The 26,982-nt window shown below is 36.5% G+C and overlaps 1 protein-coding gene across 2 annotated transcripts in view; it reads left to right on the top strand.

The window, feature by feature from the left end:
* TMLHE (trimethyllysine hydroxylase, epsilon) overlaps positions 1-22,261 on the top strand; it is a 75,133-nt gene extending 52,872 nt beyond the window's left edge. The window contains exons 3-6 of one of the 2 annotated variants that reach the window (XM_011927770.1): positions 11,785-11,961; positions 16,107-16,386; positions 18,067-18,186; positions 21,821-22,261. In XM_011927770.1, coding sequence (XP_011783160.1) covers positions 11,785-11,961; positions 16,107-16,386; positions 18,067-18,186; positions 21,821-22,061 — 818 coding nt within the window. In that variant the 3' untranslated portion in view covers positions 22,062-22,261. The remainder of the gene's footprint in view (positions 1-11,784; positions 11,962-16,106; positions 16,387-18,066; positions 18,187-21,820) is intronic. The other variant, XM_011927771.1, reaches the window with a different exon arrangement.
* The last annotated feature ends 4,721 nt before the right edge of the window (positions 22,262-26,982 follow it).

The raw sequence follows: 26,982 nt of genomic DNA, 5'->3' as shown, positions 1-26,982 counted from the left end.
CAATCTGATTTTACTACCTTGATTTTTAAAATCCTTTTATAGAATCCCACTGTCTATAGATGATGAATACCTGAATGTGTCAGGAGAAAGGAGTGTAAATGGAGAGGTTATATGTATTTCAGAAAGATTTAGGAAGTGGAATCAACAGACCTTAGTGATTGATTAAATGTGGGTTATAAAAAAGATGAATCAAGGTGAGTTTCAAGTTTCTTTTCTGTATTAAAATTTTGATAAGATCTAATTAATAAGCATTTGCTGAGTGTTAATTTTATTAACTGAGCTGAGAACTGTTAGAGAACCAAAGATGGAAGATTCCCTTTCTTAGTGTAAGATGTAGAGTCCCTGAAATGAATAAAATAAGTAAATAAATATGAGAAGCATAATTAGCTTATGCCAGACACAAATGTAAATTGAGTTGATACCTACCAAATATTTAATTTCAAAGAGGAAATAGATTATTCAAAGAAGCTGCCTTGAATAAATGAATTTTTAGCTATATTTTGAAGGAGAAGGTAGTCATTTAATCAGATGGTCCTTTAATTAATTTCTCCTGTGATTTCAAGGAGAAAAATTACAAATGAAAAGGCAAGAATGGACTCCAGTCAGCAAAAGGACAGTAAGCATACCAACTTAACTAAAATGATGGGATATATTGAAGCCTACTAAAAGGCAAGTCTAGCCACACAGTAGTTTATTCCACTACTATACTGCTTAGATAACTAGCAACTCTTAACCTGAAAATGGAATATAGCATATAGTCAGGATTACTAGGTATCTAGTAGAGCAGGAGAAGATCATTTGTAGATATGTGGCCTGTATTGGAGTTACCAGTAAGGCAGCTGCACCACTGCTTGATTTACCATTGATTTATTCAATAAACATTTAATGTATACCTACCAGGATTCAGACATTGTCCTAAGTGCAAAGCATGCAGAGATGAAGAAGACACATTCCCTATCCTCAAGATACTCACAGTCTTGTGGCAATGATAAACAAGCATAAGACAACATGAGAAATTCTTTTAGGCAATGCATAGGGTGCTGTAAGAACAAAGAGGAAAGGTGTTTAATCCAACCTGGAGAGTTATGAATGACTGCCTGCAGGGCACAACTACTAAGCTAAGTCATGAATATTGAATATGAACTAGGCAGGGGAAGAGGGGTGAGGCAATGAATAAGAATGTTTCAGTTAGAGGGAACTATATGTACAAGAGTTGGGCTACGGAGAATATGTCATATTGGCCTACATGGACTGCTATGTCAAGTGCAAAGAAGGGTTGATAAAAGAGGCTACAGAGGTTAGCCGGGGCCACATTGTGCAGACAGACCCTTGTAGGCAATCTTGAGGAGATTGGTCTTTACCCTATTGTAATGGGGAACTACTTAAGAGATTATAAGCTAAATTTCATTGGAAAGAGTATTTTGACTGATGTAGGGTGCTTAAATGGAGACAGGTGTTAGTTAGGTTTCAAATGCTATTAAGGTGGTAGTATTGGCTGGGCGTGGTGGCTCAAGCCTGTAATCCCAGCACTTTGGGAGGCCGAGACGGGCGGATCACAAGGTCGGGAGATCAAGACCATCCTGGCTAACATGGTGAAACCCCGTCTCTACTAAAAAAAATACAAAAAATTAGCCGGGTGAGGTGGTGGGCGCCTGTAGTCCCAGCTACTCAGGAGGCTGAGGCAGGAGAATGGCATAAACCCGGGAGGCCGAGATTGCAGTGAGCTGAGATCCGGCCACTGCACTCCAGCCTGGGCCACAGAGCGAGACTCAGTCTCAAAAAAAAGGTGGTAGTATTAGCTACTCTTGCCAACTCACTAGAAGTGGAGGAGAGGATGAACAAAAGAGTTTCTGCTACAGATTATCTCAGAGGTCAGCAGACTTTTATCTGTAAAGGACCAGTGCTATGGACTGAATGTGTTTTCTACAAATTTATATGTTGAAGCCCTAACTCCCAGTGTGATGGTACTTGAAGATGGAACCTTTGGGAGCTAATTAGGTTATTAGGGTGGAGTCCTCATGATGGAATTAGTGCCATTGTAAGAGAGAGCACATTCTCTCTCTATCATCTGAGGATATAGCAACAAGGTAGCCATCTGCAAACTGAAAAGAAGGCCCTCACCAGACAAGTGTTGGCTTATAATGAGGAAATAATATAGGTACATAGTCCATTCTGCTTCTCTCCTGTAAAGCTCAAAATTGAGAGAGTTGTGCAGATAGAAGGCAACTTATCTTCTGCAGAAAATGTCTAGCTCAATGTCTTTCCCTTCTAATAGTCTTGAGCTAGTTCTTCCTCAGTTTCAAAAGGCACAGTCACCTCAAAGAGTCTCAAGGGCAGGGCTGCTGCTAAATTTTGGGCTTAGCTGGGACCCATCACTTTTTCCTTCCTTATTTATTTTCTGCCCCGTCCCTGTCCTTTACAGATAAAAGTCTGCTGACCTCTGAGATAATCTGTAGCAGAAACTCTTTTGTTCATCCTCTCCTCCACTTCTAGTGAGTTGGCAAGAGTAGCTAATACTACCACCTTTTTTTTGAGACGGAGTCTCGCTCTGTGGCCCAGGCTGGAGTGCAGTGGCCAGATCTCAGCTCACTCTTCCCTTTTCTTGAGGAATAAATAGCATATGCACAACTGCATGTTTGACTTAGGCAATAGGATTTTCTGTAATATTCTCTCAATTTTGTCCCATTTTCTCTGTTCTTTTTGTTTAACAGTTCCTTCTTCAATTCATTTATCTCTTCTCACATTTTACTATAAGCAGTCAGAAGGAACCAACTGCTCTCTCATCACTTTGCAGCTAAGTTTTTTGCCACTTTATAAAAAGTGTCACTTTTTTTTCCATTGTCCAGTAGCATGTTCCTCTTTTCCATCTGAGACCTCATCAGAATGGCCTTTACCGTTCATATTTCTACCAGCATTCTGTTTACAATTATTTATATTTTCTAGGAACATGGAGGCTTTCTCTCCAGCTGTCCTCTTTTTTTTCTGACCTCTTACCAGAAATACCATTAGCAATCCCTTCACAGTAATCTAGGCTTTTTTCTAGCATGTACCTCAAAACTCTTACAGTGTCTCCCCCATTACTCATTTCCACAGCTACTTCCACAATTTTAGGTATTTGTTACAGCAGTACCCTACTTCTCAGTACCAATATCTATATTAGTCAGTATTCTCCAGAGAAACAACATGGCACACGTATACAGATGTAACAAACCTGCACGTTGTGCACATGTACCCTAGAACTTAAAGTATAATAAAAATATTTTTAAAAAAAGAACCAGGAGAACCAATCTAAGTTCTAGTCGAAGTTCAAAGGCCTAAAATGGAAGGTTGATGATGTAAATTTCAGTCCAAGAGCAGGAAAAGACCAATATCCCAGCTCAAGCAGGCAGACAGAATTATCCCCGCATTGCAGAAGGCAATGTACTCTACTCAGTTTATTGATTTAAAAGCTAATTTCTTCCAGAAACACTCTCACAGATACACCCAGAATTAACGTTTAGCTCCTTATCTGGGCAACCCATGGTCCAGTCAAATTGACACGTAGAGTTAACCATTAAAGTGATTTTCTTTGTTTTGTTTTTGTTTTATTACACTTTTAAAGTGTAAAATCCATTTTTTGTCTTGCAAGCCAAACAAAATAGGTCACACACTATATTTGACCCACAAGCTATAGTTTGTTGAACTGTGCATCATCTCACTGCAATGACCAAACTGAATAAGGGTTAGTGGTACTCACTTTTGTCACTGTAAGGAAAGGGTTCTCAATATTTTTAGGTTATAGACCCTAGAGAAATTCTACACACACACACACACACACACACACACAAATTTTGCATATTATTCCACACACCCTAGGACAAGAACTCCAACTGTTGGGCACCACCAAATGAATAGCCCTATTTCAGAGTATCAGTTGTATCAGACAGTCTTTCAATTAAGTTCAGTAGCTATGGATTTTCAAGCATCCAGTTGGGGTATACTTTGAAAGCACTTGAGGGTTTTTTTCTGTGTGTAGGTAACCCTTCTGTTTCTATACATATCTCATGATCTTTTCTTGTTGTTGAAAATCTGGAACATTTTAGATAACATTTTGTGGAAACTGAGTTCTGACATCCCCAGAGTAATTGTTGCATATTTTTGTGTATTTGTTTGTATTTTGTGTATTTGTTTGTTTTGTGTATTTTTTTGTTGTCTGTGGTAATTCTGTGGAGTCTTTGTCCCCTGCAGTGTGTAGCCACTGATGTCTCTGCTCAGGTTTTATTTTTACATCTTATTTTTATTTTTAACTGTGGTTTCCTAAGCATTGCACTGGGATCACCATAGCCCAGTGGCTCTCAATTGGGGTCTATTTTGTCCCCCAGGGGACCTTTGGCATTGTCTGGAGACATTTTTTGTTGTCACAACTGGAGAGGAAGACGCTGCTGCCACCTGGTGACAAAAAGACTATCTGGCCCAGATGTCCATAGGCCTACTTGAAGCATCAGGTTGAGAATTCCTGATATAGTTTAGAGGCCAGCCAACTATTGATCAGACGTTATGCTTAAAAAACTTAATCTAATAAGGCTTCCACTCTTTGCCAGAGGATCTGTGTGTTGTTTGAGGCATACACTCAAAGTTTGAGCTATTTACAAGTAATATGGTTTGGATGTTTGTCTCCTCCAAATCTCATGTTGAAATGTGATCTCCAGTGTTGGAAATGGGGCCTGATGGGAGTTATTTGGGTCATGAGGGCAAATCCCTCATGAATGGCTTGGTGCCTGCCACTCAGTAATGAGTTCAGACAAGATCCAATTGTTTAAAAGAGCCTGGCACTTCTTCCCTCTTTCTCGCTCCCTCTCTCACTATGTGTCGTGCTACCTCCTCTTCACCTTCTGCCATGATTATGAGCTTCCTGAGGCCCTCACCAGAAGCAGATGCCAGCACTATGCTTTCTGTACAGCCTGCAGAACCATGAGCCAAATAAACCTCTTTTCTTTACAAGTTACCTAGCCCCAGATACTTCTCTATAATGATGCAAACAGACTAACCCAAGAAGTTTGTCCTGGTATCTGTCATTCTCATGTCTCCTACAAAAACCCTCATTTTCATCCAGAGACATGTAAATAACTAGGGCCATTTCCAGTCTCTCTTAAGTGTGCATACAGCAGTGCATGCATATGCAACCTTCCAAATACTACGGATGTGTGGGAGCTTTTCAAGGCCTATTACAGCTTTCTCACTCCCTATATAGCCTGGTTAGATTTCTGGCTGTTCTTCGGGTCTGTTGCTTGCTCCAACCAGTATGGCTTCCATAATTGTTTTTGATCACACCCAGGTGCATAGGGGTTTTATGCATGCTCTGCTCCAAATCACATTAGTCATCTTTGACAGCAAAGCTGCTGGTTTTCTTGGTTTAGCCCACTTTCATGGAACTACTGCTGATTGGAGCTAGGGGTGGAGGAATAGGAGTGGGAGCACCCCATGCTAAAATACACCACAGATTCCCACTATTTTTACCCAAGGTTCAGTAGTTTTTTTGAAAATAAATACTTCCTTTTTAAAAGAAATTGCATTGTGTGTGTTTAAAATATATGACATGATATTATGAGATACATATAGATAGTAAAATTGTTACTATAATGAAGCAATTAACATATCAATCATCTCACATAGTTACCCATTTTTTGTGACAAGAACAGCTACAATTGACTCATTTAGCAAAACTCCAAAACACAATGCACTATTATAAACTATAGTCTTCATGTTGTTGTGTAACAGACATCTAGATCTGTTCATTCTACATATCTGCTACTTTGTGTCCTTAGCCATACATCTCCCATTTCCTCACCCATGCCCCTACCCTTGGCCCTGGTAACCATTGTTTTATTCTCTATATATATTTAATTGACTTTTTTTTAAGATTCCAGATACAAATGAGATCATGCAAATTTTTTTTTTTCTGTATCTGGTTTATTTCACTTAGCATAATGTCCTCCAGATTCATCCATATTATGACAAATGGCAAGATCTCCTTTTTAAAAAGCTGAATGATATTCCATTGTCTATATATACCACAGTTTTTTTTTTTTTTTTTTTTTTTTTTGAGGCGGAGTCTCGCTCCGTCCCCCAGACCGGAGTGCAGTGGCCGGATCTCAGCTCACTGCAAGCTCCGCCTCCCTGGTTTGCGCCATTCTCCTGCCTCAGCCTCCCGAGTAGCTGGGACTACAGGCGCCCGCTACCGCGCCCGGCTAGTTTTTTTTTGTATTTTTTAGTAGAGACGGGGTTTCACCATGTTAGCCAGGATGGTCTCGATCTCCTGACCTCGTGATCCTCCCGTCTCGGCCTCCCAAAGTGCTGGGATTACAGGCTTGAGCCACCGCGCCCGGCCACAGTTTTTTTTACATTCATCCATCAACAGACATTTAGGTTGTTTCCATATCTTGGCTTTCATGAATAATGCTGCAATGAACATGGAAGTGCAGGTATCTTTATGAGGTAGTACTTTCATTTCCTTTGGGCATATACTCAGAAGGCAAAAGAATGAAATTGGACCTTTATCATCCTACACACAAATCAGCTCAAAATGGATAAAGACTTAAACAAGAATAAGACCTGAAACCATAAAACTCCTAGAAGAAAACACATTGTAAAGCTCCTTGACATTGGCCTTGGCAATTATTTTTTTGGATATCACACCAACTGCTTAGGCTACAAAAACCAAAATAAATAAATGAGACAACATCAAACTAACCAGCTTATGCACAGCAAAGGATAACAATCAAAAAAATGAAAAGATATCCTGGGGATTAGGAAAAAATATTTGCAAACTGTATTTGTGATAAGGGATTAATATCCAAAAATTTATAAAGAATTCATACAACTCAATAGCAACAGAACACATAACCCAATTAAAAAATGGTCAATGAATCTGAATAGACATTTCCCCAAAGAAGACATACAAATGACCAACACCTATATGATAAGATGCTCAACATCACTAATTATAAGAGAAATACAAATCAAAACTACCGCCTGACACCCATTAGAATACCTATTATCAAAAAGACAAGAGATAACAGGTGTTGGCAAGGGTGTGGAGAAAAAGGAACTTTTGTACATTGTTGGTGGGAATGTAGATTGGTGTAGCAATTATGGGAAACAGTATGAAGGTTACTAAAGAAATTAAAAATAGAATAAATACTTCTCAATTTGCTGTATACCTTTGGACAATTTCCAGAGTCTTAAAATGGTTCTTTTTAAATTTTGGCCAGTTTTATCAATACTTTTGGGGGAGAGAATTTGCCAAACTCCTCATTGTGTTTTTCTAAAAGAAGTCTCACCTCCAGACTCCCAAGGCTGTACTTTGAGACACATTAGTGTACTAGGCTGTGGGGTTGCACGACTTGGGTTCATGTCCTAGCTCTACCACCTAATGATTATATTCTTACAAAATTACTTAGCATCTCTGAGCTTTAATTAGTTTTCCTTAAAATGAGAATGATAATACCAATGAAAGTGAATGTGAGAGGTACAGGTATAGCAGTTTTTAAAAACTGTTGCTTAATATCTTAAAATGTGGATAAACTACAGTTTATTCAGCGATTCTTCCACTTCCCCACTGATAGACATTTAATCTTTTTTCTAATTATTTTTACTATTATAACCATCACTATTATGAATATCCTTATATGCTGCTCCACATGTGTGACACTTTCTATAAGATAAATACTGTGAGGTGAACTACTATTTGCCCAGAGGAAAAGAAGTCATTATATCAAAAAGACACTTGTATGTTTATGTTCATCACAGCACAATTTACAATGGCAAAGATTTGGAACCGACCTCAGTACCCATCAACCAATAAGTGGATAAAGAAAATGTATATATACACCATGGAATACTACTCAGCCATAAAAAAAGAATGAAATAATGTATTTTGCAGCAACTTGGATGGAGCTTGAGACCATTATTCTAAGTGAAGTAACTCAGGAATAAAAAACCAAATACAGTATGTTCTTACTTATAAGTGGGAGCTAAGCTATGTTATGCAAAGGCATACAGAGTGGTATAATGGACATTGGAGACTCAGAAGGGGAGAGGGAAGGAGGGGGATAAGGAATAAAAAACTACATATCAGTTTCAGTGTACACTACTACTCAGGTGATGGGTGCACTGAAATCTCTGACTTCGTCAATATGCAGTTCATCCATGTAACCAAAAACCACTTGAGCCCCAGAAGCTATTGAAATAAAAAAAAAATATTAAAAGATAAAATAAATAAAGTACAAGAGTAAAAAAGATAAATACTGAGAGGTGAATTTCTAGATCAAATATGCACATTTGAAATTATTTTCATAGAAACTTGCTGATTGCCATATAGTATAACTTTAACAATATTTACTCCTACTACCAATGTTTGCAAGTATGCATTTTTCCCCACATCCTTTAAAACACATTTTAATCAGCCTTTAAAATTTTTGTTGCTCTGATTGGTATAAAATGGTATCACATTTTGGTTTAAATATCCATTTCTTTGATTATTAACAAGGCTGGGGGCAGTTCATATGTATACCGGTCACTTCTGGTGACTTTCCTTATTGATATCCTTCACCTATTTTTCTGTTAGGTTTTTATCTTTAATGATCTCAGAGGTTTATTCTATATGCTGGATATTAATCCTTTTATGTTACAAATATTTTTTCCTGTTACTTGTCTTTTAACTTTGCTTTTATATTGTTTGCAGAACAGAAGGTATTTATTTTAATATAGACAAATTTATCTCTATGCCTTTTGTGTCATATTAAAACAAACTTTCTTACCTCAAGGTTGTCAACATTTAATGTTTCACAGTTTTAATTTTTTGTACTTTAATCTATCAGAAATTTATTTTTTTGAATTATATGAAGACATAACTTATTTTTTCTTTTCTTTTGTAAATTGGGTCGCACACTTTTATTTACCTTTTCTAAATGAGTAACCTAATGTATAGAAAGTCTTTGTTTTTTTGTAATTTTTTTTATTTTGCTATAACTTCAAATTAACAGAAGGTTAGTTGCTAAAATAGTACAAGGACCTTCTGTATTAGTCTGTTCTCACACTGCCATAAAGAACTCCCAGAGAATGGTTAATTTATGAAGAAAAGAAATTTAATTAACTCACAGTTCCATAGGCTGTACAGGAAGCATGTACATGAGAACTCACTATCATGAAAGCAGCAAGGGGGGAATTTGCCCCGATGATCCAATCACCTCCCACCAGGTCCCTCCCCCAACATTGGGAATTACAATTCAACATGAGACACAGAGACAAACCATATCATTCCACCATTTCACTCCTAGCCCCTCCCAAATCTTATGTCTTTTCACATTTCAAAACCAATCACACCTTCCAACAGTCTCCTAAAGTCTTAACTCACTCTAGCACTAACTCAGAAGTTCAAGTTCAAAGTCTCATCTGAGACAAGGCAAGTCTCTTCCACCTATGAGCTTGTAAAATCAAAAACAAGTTTGTTACTTCCAAGATATAATGGGGGTACAGGCATTGGGTAAATGCTCCCATTCCAAATGGGAGAAATTGGCCAAAGCCAAGGGGCTACAGGCCCCATGAAAGTTCAAAACCCAACAGGGCAGTCATTAAATCTTAAAGCTCCAAAATAATCTCCTTTGATACCATGTCTCACATCCAGGGCATGCTGATTCAAGGGGTGGGTTCCCATGGCCTTGGGCAGCTATGCCCCTCTGGCTTTGCAGGGTACAGCGTCTGGGAGTGCTTTCACAGGCTGGCATTGAGTGGCTGTGGCTTTTCCAGGTGCACAGTGCAAGTTATTGGTGGATCTACCATTCTGGGGTCTGGAGGACGGTGGCCCTCTTCTCATAGTTCCACTAGGCAGTGCCCTAGTGGGGACTCTGTGTGGGGCCTCCAACCCCACATTTCTCCTCCACACTGCCCTAGGAGAGGTTCTTTATGAGGGTTCTGCCCCTGCAGTAGACTTCTGCCTGGATATCCAGGCATTTCCATCCATCCTCTGAAATCTATGCAGAGGCTCCCAAGCCTCAACTCGTGTCTTCTGGGCACCCATAGGCCCAATAACACATGGAAGCCACCAAGGCTTGGGGCTTGCATCCTCTGAAGCAATGGCCCAAGCTGTTCCTTGGTCCCTTTTAGCCATGGCTAGAGCTGAAGCAGCTGAGACATAGAGCCAAGGGACATGGGGGCCGTGTCCCAAGGCTACATAGAGCAGTAGGGCCCTAGGCCTGGCCCACAAAACTCTTTTTTCCCTCTTGGCCTCAGGGCCTGTAATGGGAGGGGCTGCTGCAAAGGTCTCTGACATGACCTGGAGACATTTCCCCCCCATTGTCTTGATATTAACATTTGGCTTCTCTTTGCTTGTGGGAATTTCTGCAGCCTTGAATTCCTTCCAGAAAATGGTTTGTTTCCCACCACATGGTCTCACTGCAAATTTTCCAACCTTTTATACTGTTTTCCTTTTAACTATAAGTTCCGATTTCAGACCATCGCTTTGCAAATGCATATGAGCATACACTGTTAGAAGCAGCCAGGCCACATCTTGAACACTTTGCTGATTAGACATTTCTTCTGCCAGATACCCTAAATCATCTCTCTCAAGTTGAAAGTTCCACAAATCCCTAGAGCAGGGCCACAGTGCTGCCAGTCTCTGATAAAGCATAGCGAGAGTGACCATTACTCCAGTTCCCAATAAGTTCCTCATCTCCATCTAAGACCACCTCAGTATGGACTTCACTGTTCACATCGCTATCAGCATTTTGGTCAAAACTATTCAAGAAGTCTCTAGGAAGTTCCTAACTTTCCCTCACCTTTCTGTCTTCTTCTGAGCCCTCCAAACTGTTCCAATCTTTGCCTGTTACCCAATTCCAAAGTTGCTTCCACATTTTCATGTATCTTTATAGCAATGCCCCACTTCTCTGGTAACAATTTTCTGTGTTTGTTTGTTCTCACATGGCTGTAAAGAACTACCTGAAACTGGGTACTTTATGAAGAAAAGAGGTTTAATTGACTCACAGTTCTGCAGGCTGTACAGGAAGCATGGCTGGGAGGCCTCAGGAAGCTTACAATCATGGTGGAAGGTGAGGGGAAGCAAGCACATCTTATCATGGCAAAGCAGGAGAAAGTGAAGGCGGAAGTGCTGCACACTTTTAAACAACCAGATCTTGTGAGAGCTCAGTCACTTTCAGGAGAACAGCAAAGGGGAATTTGCCCCCATGATCCAATCACCTCCCACTAGGTCCCTCCCCTAACATTGGGGATTATAATTCAACATAAGATTTGGGTGGGGACACAGAGCCAAACCATATCGCCTCCTATATATCCTCTACACACTTATGCTTCCTTCTTTTGATACTTGAATGGTTTCATATTCTAAATTTAGTACTTATATATTTTGAGTTTATCTTGATGACCTTCTGACAACATGACATATAGACACAAATTTATCTTTTCCCAAGTTCTATCTAGTTGTCCCAACACCATTTATTTAAAAATTCATCTTTTCCTCAATGACTTTTGCTGTCACTTTATTACATATCAGATTTCCATATGCATTTGGGTATATTTCTGGGCTTTTTATACTCTTCCATCATTTTATCTATTTAAATACAACATTACACCATTTTAATTATAGAAGTTCTACAGTATATTTTAATATCATCTGGTAAGGGGCAAGTCCCTCCCCTCAACCCTTATTGCTCTTGCTTATTTCTTGGTAGAAGACTTTTAGAAGGAAGTTTTCTGGATGCTGACTTCTGATGAACGTGATCTTTTCCCTAGAGCTGAAATATGCTAATACCGTGATGCGCTTTGATTATGTCTGGCTTCGAGACCACTGCCGCTCAGCATCGTGCTACAACTCTAAGACTCACCAGCGCAGCCTGGATACTGCCAGTGTGGATTTATGTATCAAGCCAAAGAACATTCGTCTGGATGAGACCACACTCTTCTTTACTTGTGAGTGGACAGGAGACTTGATCTTCTTTGGGGGTACTCTTCTGAAGGACAATTATTTTGTGGAAAATGGTTTGTTCCTTTCAAAAATAGGTTAATAGTTATTTTTCTTTTTTTCTTGTTTTGGAAGGATTTTTTGAAACATTTTTTTCTTCATATAAAATTGTTACAATCCACAGCTAACATTATACTTAATGGTGAGACTGAATGCTTTCCCTCTAAGACAGGGAACATAGCAAGGATGCCCACTCTTACCACTATTATTTAACATCCACTCTCACCACTCTTATTTATCATAGTACTGGAAATTATATTACAGTAAGTCAAGAAAAACTAATAAAATCCGTACACAAAACTCTTTATTTGCAGATACATGATAGCCTAACATAGACTACCTCAAGTAATCTGTAATAAAACCATGAAAACTAATAAATAAGTTCAGTAAGGTCACAGGACACAAGATCAACAGACAAAAATCAATCATATTTGTATATACTTAAACATGCAGAAACTGAAATGAAAAATGACCATTTCAGTAGCTTCAAATAAATTTAAATATTTAGGTATAATCTAACAAAATATGTATAGGATCTATATTATAAAAATTATTAAATGCTGATGAAAGAAATCAAAGAAGACATAAATACATGGAGAAGCAAATAATGTTCATGGATTGGAAGACTCAACATAGTAATGATGTCAGTTTTCTCCAAATTGATCTATAGTTTTAATGTAATTCCTGTCAAAATATAAGCAAGATTTTTTAATAATTATAAACAAGCTAGCTCTAAAATTTAAATAGAAATATACAGGCCCTAGGAAAGCCAACACAATTTTTAAAATGAAGAATTAAGTGGGAAGAAATCACTTCCTGATGTTAAGACTGCAGTAATCAAGACAATGTGGTATTGGTGGAGGGACAGATACATAGATCAATGGAATAGAATAGAGAACCCAGAAATAGATCCACAGAAATATAGTCAACTTATCTTTGGCAAAAGTGCAAAAGCCATTCAATGGAGGAAAGATAGTCTTTTCAATAATTGGTGCCAGAGCAATTGGATGTCCATAATGAAAAAATAAAAGAACCTCAACCCAAGTCTCACACCTTATATAAAAACCAACTCATAGTAGATTGTGGATGTAAATGTAAAACATAAACCTATAAAATTTCAAGAAAAGAACATATGAGAACATCTTAAAGTCCTGACTTGCACTAGGACTAAACTCTTAAAATTCAGCATAGAAAACAAGCAATACAATTTAAAAATGGATAAAAGATATGCTCAGACATTTTTCTGAATAGGATATACAGATGGCAAATAAACGCATGAAAAGATGTTCAACATTATTAGCTGTTAGAGAAATGAAAGTTAATATCACAATGAGATTGCACTACATACCTATCAGAATGACTAAATTAAAAAACAGCGACTACACCAAATACTAGAGAAGATGCAGAGAAATTCCATCACTCATACATTGCTTATAGGAATGTAAAATGGTACACTCTAGAAAACAGTTTGGTAATTTCTTACAAAAAAAACAAACATGCAACCCAGAAATCACACTTCTGGGCATTTATCCCAAAGAAATGAAAACTTATGTTCACATAAAACCCTGTACATTAATGTTCACATCAGCCTTATTTGTAACAACCAAGAACTGGAAACTACCCAATGGTTGAATGGTTAAACAAACCATCCATATAATAAAAATGCTACTCAGCAATGAAAAGGAACTAACTAATGACACATAACTTGGAAGAACCTCAGTTAAATTATACTGAAGTGAAAAAGCCAATCTGCATGATTTCATTTATGTAACAGTCATGAAATAACATAATTATACAGAACAGATGATTGGTTGCCAGGAGTTAGAGATGCGGGGGTAGGAGGTGGCAGATGTAGCTATAAAAGGGTAACACGAAGGAGTCATGGTTGAGTATCTTGATTGTGGTGGTGGTTACACAAAGTTACACATGTAATTACACTGCAAAGAGCTATGCACACAAATGAACATATGTTTAACTGGTTAAATCTGAATAAGCCCAATGGATTGTACCAATACCACTTTCTTGGTTTGGGTATTGTAGTGTGGCTATATAACATGTTAACATCAAGGAAGGCTTGGGGAAGAGCTCATGGGACTTTCCTACACATTTCTTTTCAACATCCTATGAATCTATTATCTCCAAATAAAAAAGTTAAAAGAAAAAGCATTGGAGGAAAAACATGCTTACAATGCATGCATTGACTACTAATTTATGTACAATAGAAAAAAATGCCATAGAAAGGTTTATTTAAAAACAGGCAAAATACTAGCAAAATGTATGCCAAAGACTCAAAATCCTTAATATGTAAGGTGCTATTGCTAAATTGTAAGAAAAGTACAAGTATTCCAATGGAAAAATGTGAGAAAGGACTGAACGGACAAATAATTAAAGCAGGAGTCAGCAAACGTTTTCTGTAAAGAGCCAGATGGTAAATATTTTTAAACTTTGTGGGCTATGTGAGTGAATGGAGCTATAAACAATATGTAACAAAATGGACAGATGTGTTCTGAAACAGGCATTACAAAACCAAGCACCAGATTTGACTCATAAACCATAGTTTGGTAGCCCCTGCATTAAAGAAACATAGATGTCTAACAAACATAAAAAGTATTCTTATTAGCCTTATTAGTAAGCAAATAAGTTAAAATTATTACAAGATAGCAGTTCTAGTTTAGTTACCAAATTAGAAAAAAATATATTTTAAGTATAAGAATACTCCATTTTGATGGACACAATATATGCTGTTGGAAGGAATGAAGATAAGTAGACTTGCTAGAAAGTAATTTGATTATGTGTATCAGAACTCTTAAAAGTTTATATCTTTGAAATTTCTAAATACAAAGATACAAACTTTTAAGAAATGTAATACACATTCTATTTCTAAATTATTAGAAATATGGTTAAAGATCATCACTAATAAATAATAGGAAAATTTTTAAAATAAATTACATATGCAGAAGAATAGATCGGTTAGGTAAATCTTGGTAGTGTACATTTTGTAAGCTTTAAAAATTAATTTTAATGAGGGTTGAATTTTTAAAATGATAAAATTTAATTTTAAAAATTGTTAAAATGTTAAGCGACAATGGCAGAGTCCCAAATTTTATATATATGTAAATTACATAAACTATATTTATATATATATAAATTACATAAAATAGGAGAATATATAGAAAAACTGGAAGAAATGATGCCAGGATGTCAATCATAGTTTCGTCTGGGTGATAGAATGATAAATATGGTGACTTTTAATTTCCTCATACTTTTTTATGCTTTCCAAATTATCCAAAGTGTGATACTTTTTTTTATCAAGGGGAGGGAGGAAAAGAGAGAGACAAGTAAAAAGGAGAGACAAGTTGTCAACATAGCCTTTCCCTCCTTCTGCTGCTTCCTTTGCTTATCCTGAAGATTTTCTAAAGCATTTTGGGGTTGGTTTTCAACTTTTTTGGGGTAGGGGTGCACAGCAGGTGAAGCCACTTACAAAGTCATTTTACTGTATTGTGTTGATGTCATATAATTAGACAGCAATGTCCTATATCATGTAGAAGAGGAAGGCAGTACTGAACTTCTAGCAGCAGGAAGTTGGGGTTCTAGTACCACCTATAGTACTTAGTTGTGTGATCTTGAGTGAGTCACTGACTTTTTCTCCATCTGTAAAATGAAGATTAGCCCCTTCTACCTCAAACATTCTGAGTTCCTATACAGATGGAAGACAGGGATGGGGGCAAGGGGAGAGAGTGCCAAGTAGGTTTGTAAAAGCCTACTCGGATTATCATTCTTTGATGACTTGATGAATTTTCCAGAAGGTCTTTTACTATGTAACTGTAATTCTGTAAATTTATTTAGCCTCTGGGAAGATTTATTTGTTCATTCACTTATTCATGCATACCACTCAAACCACACATATTTCTGTCTCAGAAACATTCTAGGCACTCATTTTAATTTGGTTTCATAAACAATATAGTACTGGATAACTGATTGCTAAGAAAAAGATTCTTAACTAGTTGTAACCAATTATAATTTGTAACCAATTACAAATATTGACATTATTTGTAATTATTATTTTAGTGCCTTTTATTTTTCCCCTTAAAAGGGCCAGATGGTCATGTGACTAAATATGATTTGAATTGGCTGGTGAAAAACAGCTATGAAGGGCAGAAACAAAAAGTCATCCAGCCTAGAATACTATGGAATGCTGAAATCTACCAGCAAGCCCAAGTTCCATATGTAGATTGCCAGAGCTTCTTAGAAACCAACGAGGGACTGAAGAAGTTTCTGCAGAACTTTCTGCTCTATGGAATTGCATTTGTAGAAAATGTCCCTCCCACTCAAGAGCACACAGAGAAGTTGGCAGAAAGGATCAGCTTAATCAGGTAATTCATTTCTTTCCTAAAATCCACAGTACTATAATTAATTTCCAGAGCACCAATAAATAAATGTAACAGGTATGGTCACCCTCGTTTTCAATCCAGAATATTTTGTAGCATGAATAAGGGGACTCCCACTTGCAGTGCTTTATTTGAAGTCTGGATTTCTAATCTCTAAATACACTTATGTGTAAAATATAATGATGACTACAGAGTCGTTAGTAATATGTTTCTAACCCAGTGATCCCAAGTGACAGGTATTATTGTACATGGGAAAAAAACACTGACTGTAAGGAGAACTGGATAGTAGTCTGAGTTCTACCATCAAGTAGTTGTGTGACCATAGGCATGTCCATTACACACACACACACCCGACCCCCAATGTCCTCTATTTTCTCATCTGTTCAATTTGACCTTCTGTGATTCCTATGGCTTGATTCAGAGACTGACTGTTAATAACACTGCCTTAGAAGGCTATATAGCATTCAGCCAGCACATTCCCATGCATTATTAGTAATCCTGATCAGTGTGTTTTGTCCCCGTTTTGCTGGAGTGCTCTACTAGTAAACAATAGAACTTGAATTCAAATAGCCCAGGTTTCCTAATCTTAAATACATTGTTCTTTTCATTACCATTCCACACTTCTGGGTGGTATATAGATTAATCTTCTATAGTATTAAGTGTGATGTCAACCTACTTTATTATAATTGGTACTTTCCTTTTACTTAATAAGATCCAGATATAGCTCATTTTGTAGTAGATAATATGCTGGATCTTCTGCCCTGTGCTGGTAGAGCATAATTAACAGCATCTGTGAGCCCTCAGTTTGAATCACAGTTTGAGAATTTTCAAGTGAAAGAAACTGTGCTGGTAAGCAATAAATTGAGACAGCTTTAGGGATGATAGTTCAAAAGGAAGAGCATTTCCTATTTGAATTTCAAGGGTTCAGAAAATAAGATGAACTTTGAAAGCTAAAGAATTAAAGTGACCTTTAGTCAAATTTGAGCCCACCAGGAAAATAATTACAAAATCAAAATATATGATATATACTTCAAGGAGAGGCACAACAACAATGTTACAGCAAGTCTCACCAAATACTTGCTAACAGAAACTATCCTGTTCTCTTTTCCTTAATTCCTCCATGTCCAAAAGATGAGTGAGGATCTACATTAATCACTTCTGTGTCTTATAAAGAATATGAGAACTTTTCAATCATCCTTGCAAATTGGATTATACAAAATACTAGGAAATGACCACCATTATTGAAAAAATGGTACTAATGAAAGACAACAGCTATAAAAATAGTAAATAAAGTTAAAAAAATCACTTCTAGAAGCAGCTACATCATCTTTTTCTGTGAAAGAAAGGTGAGCATAGAAAAGAACCTTGAATTTATGAAGGCTATGAAAACTGGGCACATAATCAGAGTGGGATAATTCTCTAAGCTTTCATAATACAATATTATACTTCCACAGTTTTCTCCCCAATTTCCTAGAATGTTAATAAGTGACAGAATTGTCAAGACTAGCATGTTCAACTGTTATTTTCACCTTATGGATGAAATTCTGGAACCAAAAAAATCTATTGTTATTTGTGAGTAACTAAAGAAGGTATTGGAAAGAGTTTTGAAAGACAAGAATGAACATTTCAAATAGCTAACAGGTCTGTCTTTATTTCATCTAACAGAGAAACCATTTATGGGAGGATGTGGTATTTCACCTCAGACTTCTCCAGAGGCGACACTGCATACACCAAGCTAGCTCTGGATCGGCACACTGACACTACCTATTTTCAAGAGCCCTGTGGGTAGGTGGATTAGATTTTTACAGTGTAAAGTCTGTATATGTGATAGTCTTGAGTGGTTTCTTAATTATTTTCCATTCTATTTGAACCAAGATCATATCTGCTGCTGGGGATTTGTATGACTTTCTTTCTCTTCCCCTAGAAACATGATCATTTTGAAATACCTTAACTCAGTTTTTAGATCTGTATTAGGCCGTTCTTGCATTGCTATAAATAAATACCCGAGACTGGGTAATTTATTAAAAAAAGAGATTTAATTGTCTCATGGTTCTGCAAGCTATACAGAAAGCATAACAGCATCTTCTTCTGGGAAGGCCTCAGGGAACTTCCAGTCATGGTGGAAAGTGAGTGGGGAGCAAACAGTTCACATGGCAAAAACAGGAGCAAGTGAGAGAGAGTCATGGAGGAGGTGCCACACACTTTTAAACAGCCAGCTGTCACAGGAACTCACTCACTATCTGAAGACAGCACCAAGCCATGAGGGATCCACCTCTATGACCCAAACACTTCCCACCAGGCCCTACTTCCAGCATTGGAGATTACAATTCAACATGAGATTTTGGTGGGGATAAGTATCCAAACTGTATCAGACTCCTAGGAATAAAATATTTTTAAGTGATTGAAAATTCATCTTACTATATAAATGGAGTCCTAATTTTGTTAATTATTAAAATGTAATTTTACATTTTTCAAAGTAATTATAAATTATCCCCCAAAAAAGTATTGCCTAACCATTAGTTTTGAAATTTGTACAGATTTCTTGCATTTAGTTATTAACATATTGGAGAAGTGTCGTCATGCAAACAGTTTGAGTATGCTGCTTTGAGTATGGCATTAAGAAGAATTTGAATCTGATTTACAAGAAGTTGGAGAGGAGGAATGATGGAAGAATAACTTTTTCACATGGAATAAGATGCTTTTGAGCCAAAGATGATACATACTATACTCAATTTTCCTACCATTTGCTCCTCAGTAGAGGCACCTCTGTGGTTATTCTGTTGTTGTTGATCTCACTTCTGCATATAGATGATAAGCCTGAGACACAAAGATATGAGTAAAATGAGTGCACATAGATTTATGGAGACTATATGAGGATGATAATATGCAATTGCTCATGGTTACACTGATTTCCTTTAAGGGTTTGTAACTTAAGAATGTTTGATTCAGGGAAGGAAGAACAAAGCAGCTTTTAGATATCCTGCTCAATGTTATCAATATATGGAGAGATCAACAGCCCTGCATCCTCATTCTAGTGGATACAGAAGGAAAAAAGAGGAAATGGGATAAGAAGCAGCTGTACAGGGGTTGAGGTTCAAATACTGACTAGCTCTTCCCTTTATGACCAACACCAGAGATAAACACCTGTTGGTGGCTTCAATTTAATTGTTTGTAATCAATGGCAAGGACCAAGTAGATTAGCAGTGTGGTAATAGCAGTTAAGAGTTCCGGCTATGTCATCAGCGAGACCCAGATTTGCATCCCAGCCTGAACATGTATTAAATTTGTGATCTTGGACAAGTAACTTAATTTCTCTGTGCTTCAGTTTCCTCATCTGTAAAATGGGACTAGTAATAAAACCTATCCATTAGCATTGCTAAGGAATTAAATTATATGATCATACTGCCTGACATAAACTAAGTGTTTAATAAATATTAGGTATAATTTTCATTATTTTATTCATTTTAATCACCATCTTCATTGTTATATGCTTTGCTCTGGATCTCATCCTTTCCAGCTTCCTGGGGATTTCTCTCTCCTCTATCTTCAGCCTTTCCATACCTATTGACTCCTTCCTATCAGCCTCCCATATCTTAATTCTCTATTTTTGTACTTCCTTGGACTCTACCTCTGTCTAGCTACAGCCATATTTTTCTCTTCCACTTCGTGGCTAAGATTATTAAAAGAATAATAACTACATTCAATATATTTTCATTCTCACTTCCCGTTTACTCAAACCCATAGGCATCTAGTTTTCCCAACCCACCCCTTACCACAATTAAAGTTACTCTCTCTAACATCACCAGCAACTAACTAATTGTGATATCCAGTGTGTACTGTCATCTTACTTGACCCCTGAGACATACTCTTAACCACTACTAAGTTTCTTAAATATTCCTTCTTTCCTAGTTTCCCTCCTATATATCTGACCATTTTTCCTCAGCCTCCTTTGCTGACTTCTTTTGTCTATTTCCTAAATATTATCCTTCCTCAAGGATCCCTCTTTTCTTACCTGAAATGATCTCCCCAAATGACCTCTTCCATGCTCTTGGCTTTAGCTATCACTTGTAACAAAATCCACCTCTCTTCCTTAAACATCTTAAGTGGTAACTAAAAACCCTGACCTAGAAGTTTCACAGAAATTTCAATATAGCCAGGCTTACCTTTCTCTTTTTAATTGTATTTATATTATATTAGATTGTCCTTGATTTTACTCCATCTTTTTGTTTATTTCTTATTTTAATTTAATGTTTACTTTTTCTTAGTTTTGCTTATTTGACTAAATTACTATTAATTTTATTTCCCCTCATTAATTTGAAAATTCTACCTTAGTTTTCCGGTCAATTAATAGTCACCTTACCTTTCCCTGTTAACATATTCAGACATATATGATTAGCTGTTCTAACATGCCTCTAAACTGGACTCCTTCCTCAACCTCTCATACTTCCTCATTATCATTCAATAGCATATTTGCCTGTAATCTCGGTCTTAGTGAACAACATTATTATTTTTCAGGTGCCCAAGTGAGAAACCTGGAGTTATTCTAGATTCTTGCCTGTCCTTCAGTTATCAAATTCTGCTACTTCTACCTCAGTATCTCTCAGGCATGTCTTCTTCTCTATAATGCCCCTTTCTGAGTTCAAGCTCTCAGTATTTTTCTTTACTATTTCAGTTATTCAAGTTGTCTTCCAAGTTTTTTTGTCACACTGCTTCTCACCAGTCCATGTTCCACACTATCAACATAATGGACTCTTTAAAATATTGATATGGTCGTAGAGTTTCACAGTTTAAAGTCATTTTGTGGTACTCTGTGCTATGCCAATAGGAACTTCTTACTCTCTTCCTTAAATATACCTTGTTTTACATTGGTATCTTTGGTCATGCTTTCTCTCTGCCTGGAATGCCTTCTCCTCATCTCAATCTCCTTCTTCTCCAATTCTTGCTCATTCTTTAAGATTAGTCAAAACAATTTCCATTCTCCAAAACATTTCTTTATACAACACCCCACTAGAACAGACTGCTCCTTTGTTTATGACCCCACTATGTCTTGTATGCAACTTTATTATAGTACCTATCATATTTTATTTGGTATTTATTTACTTTATCTCTTCTTACTAGACTATGAGCTTCTTGAAAATATAGGTTATATATTATTCATGCCTGTATTCCCAGGGCCCAGCACATATAAGCTTCAATATATGTTAGATATGTTTAGAAGAAACCTCTAGTGGCATTAATATTTCAAAACACAAAAAAGTACAACTGCCTATGAGGGGAAAACAATTAGGAAATGAGATTTCCAATTAGGAAATGAAAAGAAAAGGATAAGTAGGTTCAGTAATCATTTTATATATAATTTCTAGAATTTTGATATGTTCTCTCTTCCACTGAACAGAAGAATTTTCTTTTCTCTCTTTAGCATTCAAGTGTTTCATTGTCTTAAACATGAGGGAACTGGTGGCAGGACACTGCTAGTAGATGGATTCTATGCAGCAGAACAGGTACTTCAAAAGGCACCTGAGGAATTTGAACTCCTCAGTAAAGTGCCATTGAAGCATGAATATATTGAAGATGTTGGAGAATGTCACAACCACATGATTGGGGTTGGGCCAGTGTTAAATATCTACCCATGGAATAAAGAGCTGTATTTGATCAGGTAAGTATCAAAGAACTATCCCCAATTGTAATATGTTTGCCAAAGGTTAGCCTTCTAATGTAACAAAAATCCCTAAAATTCTTATATCTGCTACATTTTAATCTTGCTATTCCATAGCTTTTTATTATCAAACAGTTTGTATTCTTCTTATAATTCCCATGGAGTAATAAATAGCCATCAACCAAAGAATACTAGGTTTATTTTGGAGGTGGGGTCAAATATTAGAGGTAGTATTTTTTAAATGAAACATTATTAAAATGAAAAACAGTTATTAAATTATCCTCAGTGACCAAACAGCTAGGTTACCCAACAACATTTATGTCTCTAGCCCAGATTTATGCAAAGCTCTTCACCAGTGTGTTCAATTGACTACTGATATCACAACTTGCATATTTTGTAGAATATAAAACATATCATATTCAAACCTGAACTCATCACTTCTACTCATTTTAAACCTACTTCTCCACTTGTTTTCCCATTTTCATTGAATGGCACCACCATCCACTAAGTTTCCCAAGCCATAAACATCATATTTAATTTTTCCCTCTCCCTTATATTACATAACCAGTCTTATCAGCTCAACCTCCTATATTTTTCTCCAACTATCCCCTGCTTTCTCTCTACAGTGCCTCTTCTTGCAGTGAGACTACTCTTCTGTCCCATGGCTAAAGTTATAACTGATGTCCTTGCTTCCACCATGAGCCCTCTTCTATTAATTTCTCATGCTGTAGCTAGAACATTCTTTCTGAAATACAAGTCTTATCTTTTGCTCCCATTTTAAAATCCTTCTAAACCTCCCCAGTGTCTTTCAGAGAAAGACTAGAGTCCTTCCTTATGGCTTTTAAGGTTCTGTATGAGCTAATCCCTTCTTCCTCTTCTAGCATATGATTCATGTTTTCCATACATTCTGCCCTAGCTATACCAAACTACTTTGGGTTTCTGGAGCCAATTATTTTGCATCTTGCAGCCAAGCTTTTTACTATGCTTTTTTTTTGCAGATGGATTACCCCTCCTGCTTCTGCTTATTCCAAGCAAACTGTTACTGTGCATTAATTCAGTTTACTCAGCAAATATTCCATGAGCATCTACCAAGAGTGATGCTCTGTTCTTGACACTGGAGATGAAACTGTAAGCACGACAGACAAAAATTCCTGGCCCTCTTGGAATTCTCATTATAGTGACAAGAGAGAATAATTAAAAATAAATAAGCAAATATATAATATATCAAATGGTGATAAGTACTAGGGAAAAACAAAAGAGCAGGGAAGGAGATATGGGGTGAAGAGGCAGGGTGAAGATAGCAGTAAAACATGACATACTACAAAGAGTACAGGCTTTGTAATCAGAAGGAGTTCAGTGTGAAATCCTGACTGCTATTTATTGCTTTTGGCTTTGGACAAGTCATTTAACCTGCTAGTCATGAGTTTCCAGTTACAGTAATAATACCTTCTGTGCCCACTTGTTGTGAAGATAAAAATTAATTGTTATCCTCACCTTTACCCCTGGCTTGTAGTAGGAACTGTGTAAATATTAATTTACTTCCCTCGGATAAGTTCCTCTGGGAAACTCTCGCTGTTATCTCTCATATATCTAAGTGCCTAAAACAATGAGTAGTAACTCAATATTTTCCCAACATTTTATTATGAATATTTCTAAATATATAGAAAAGTTGAAAACATTTAACACAGAAAACCCATAGACTTACATCTAGATTCTACCATTAAGATATTTCTATACTTGCTTTATCACCTATCTTCCCATCTATCCATTCATCAGTTAATCTTATTTTCAGTGAATTTTAAAGTATAATACATTGAAGATATCAGTACATAGCTCCCTAAAATACTTCAACATTTGTATCATTAAGTAGAGTACAATATTTGCTTACAGCTTTTTCAAAGTTACAATGTATATGTACTGATGTTTAAAATATTAAATATACACTCACTGAGTTTTGACAAATACATATACCTATGTGACCCAAACCCTTATCAAGATATAAAATATTACTATCACTACAGGAAGTACTCTTATACTGCTGCACATACATCTCAGAGGAACCCATAGTTTGAATTATTTTTTTACCACTATAGATTAGATTTTTGCCTGTTCTGTTTATTTATTCTTTTATGAATAGACACCTGGACTCTTTCCAGTTTCAGGTTATTATGAATAAAGTTGCTATGAACATTCATGTAAAAGTGTTTTTTTGGTAAGTTTTCATTTTCATTTCACTAAAGTAGAAACCTAGGAATGGAACTGCTGGGTCATAGAGTAGGTGAGTGCTTAGTTTCATAAACAACTGGAACAAGTTTTAGCAAAGTAGTTGTACCATACGTCAACAATGTATGGATTGTAGCTGCTCAAAGGACATGCCACACTCTTTTAAACAAGCAGCTCTTGCATGAATTCAGAGGGAGAACTCACTCATTACTATGAGAGTGGCACCAAGCCACCCATGAGGGACCTGCCCCCATGATGAAGACACCTCCCACCAGGGCCCTACGAAAACTTGCTTGCTCTTTGCTTTGTTTGCTTATAATAGTCATTCCAGCGGCTATGAAGTGGTATCCTATGGTGATTTTTTTTCCATTTTAAAAATGGATTTAGAGGGTACAAGTGCAGATTTCTTGCATGCATATATTGCATCGTAGTGGAGTCTGGGCTTTTAGTGTACCATTCACCTGAATAGTGAACATTGCACCCAATAGGTAATTTTTCAACCCTTGTCAACTTCCCACCCTGCACCTTTTGTAGTCTCCAATGTCTATTATTCTATATGTCCATGTGTACCCATTGTTAAGCTCTCACTTACAAGTGAGAATACGTGATATTTGACTTTCTGTTTCTGAATCATTTTACTTAAGATAATGTACTCCAGTTCCACTCATGTTACTGTGAAACGCATGACTTCATTATTTTTTGTGGCTGCATAGTATTCCATGTATATGTAAAATGTAGATGGGTAGATGCGCAGTAGTGAGATTGCTGGATCAAATGGTAGTTCTATTTTTAGTTCTTTGAGAAATCTCCATACATTTTTCCATAAATGTTGTGATAATTTACATTCCCACTAACAGTGCATAAGCATTACTTTTTTCTCCACATCCTCACCAACATCTGTTGTTTTTTGATTTTTAAATAATAGCTATTCTGACTGGTGTAAGATAGTATTGTGTGGTTTTAATTTGCATTTCTCTGATAATTAGTGATATTGAGCATCTTTTACATGTTTGTTGGCCACTTGTATGTCTTTCAAAAAACACCCATTCATGGCCCTTTGCCTACTTTTTAATGGCGTTACTTGTTTGTTTGTTTGTTTGTTTTCTCTTTTTTTTCTTGTTGAGTTGTTGGAATTTCTTGCAGATTCTGGATATTAGCCTTTGTTAGATACATAATTTGGAAATATTTTTTCTCATTAGGTAGGTTTACTCTGTTGATTGTTTCTTTTGCTGTGTGGAAGGTTTTTAGCTTAACTGAGTCCCATCTGTTTATTTTTGTTTGTGTTGCATTTGCTTTGGAGGACCTGGTCATAAATTCTTTGCCTAAGCCAGGCCAATGTCCAGAAGAATTTTTCCCACATTTTCTTACAGGATTTTTACAGTTTCATGTCTAAAATATAAATCTTTAATCCATCTTGAGTTAATTCATGTATATGGTGAGAGATAGGGGTCCAGTTTCATTCTTCTACATATGGCTAGCCCGTTTTCCTAGCACCATATATTGAATAGGGTATTCTTTCCCTAATGTTTAATTTCGTCGATGTTGCAGAAGATCAGTTGTTAATAGGTACTTTTATTTCTGGGTTCACTATTCTGTTCCATTGGTCTATATGTCTATTTTTATACCAATATCATGATGTTTTGGTTGCTATAGCCTTGTAGTATAATTCAAAGTCAGAATGTAATACTTCAAGCTTTGTTCTTTTTGCTTAGGATTGGTTTGGCTATTCAGTCTCTTCTTTGGGTTTCATATGAATTTTAAGTTTTTTTAATTATGTGAAAAAATGTGTTGGTAATTTGATAGAGATTGCATTAAATCTGTAAATTGCTTGGAGCGGTGTGGTCATTTTAATAATATCGATTCTTTTGATCCATGAGCATGGGATGCTTTTTCATTTATTTGTGTCATACACAATCTTTTCATCAGTGTTTTGTAGTTCCTCTTGTAGAGATCTTTCACCTCCTCAATTAAACGTATTCCTAGGTGTTTTATTTTTTGTGGCTATTGTAAATGGGTTCTTCATTTGGTTCTTAGCTTGAATGATATTGGTGTAGAGAAATGCTACTGTGTTTTGTACATTGATTTTGTATCCTGAAACTTTACTGAAGTTCTTTATCAAGTCTAGGAGTCTCCTGGAAGGGTCTTTAGGAGTTTTATTGTACATTATTTGGGGTTTTCAACATAATGGGGTATTTTGTCTCCCTTATAATATGTATGCCTTTCACTTCTCTCTCCCTCTGCTTGCGCGCGTGTGTGTGTGCACGTGTTATTGCACTAGCTGGGACTTCTAGGACTAACAGTGAATAGTAGTGGTGAGAAAGGACATCCTTGACTTATTTCTGATTTTAGGGGAAAATTAATCAGTGGTTCACTGTAGGTTTTCCATGGATACCCTTTTTTAGAATAAGGAAATTTCCTTCTATTCCTAACATGTTGGGAATTTTATCATTAATTAATATAGAATTTTATTGAATGCCTTTTCTGCATTTATTTATATGATCATCTGATGTTTCTTATTTAGAATGAAAATATAATAAAATACATTGATTGATTTTTGAATGTTGAACCAGCTTTGAATACCTGGGATAAACTCCACTTGATCTTGATGTATTATTATCTTTTTTTTTTAACCTAGTTACACCAGTAATTTTATTTACCAAGTTTTGAGGGCCCAACACTTTTCTTTCTTTCTTTTTTTGTTT

This window comes from Colobus angolensis, unplaced genomic scaffold (assembly GCF_000951035.1).
Source record: "Colobus angolensis palliatus isolate OR3802 unplaced genomic scaffold, Cang.pa_1.0 Scaffold744, whole genome shotgun sequence".
In the NCBI taxonomy this organism is placed as follows: Eukaryota; Metazoa; Chordata; class Mammalia; order Primates; family Cercopithecidae; genus Colobus; species Colobus angolensis.
Note: the sequence above shows the minus strand (reverse complement) of the source record. Positions and strands in the feature narration are given on the sequence as shown.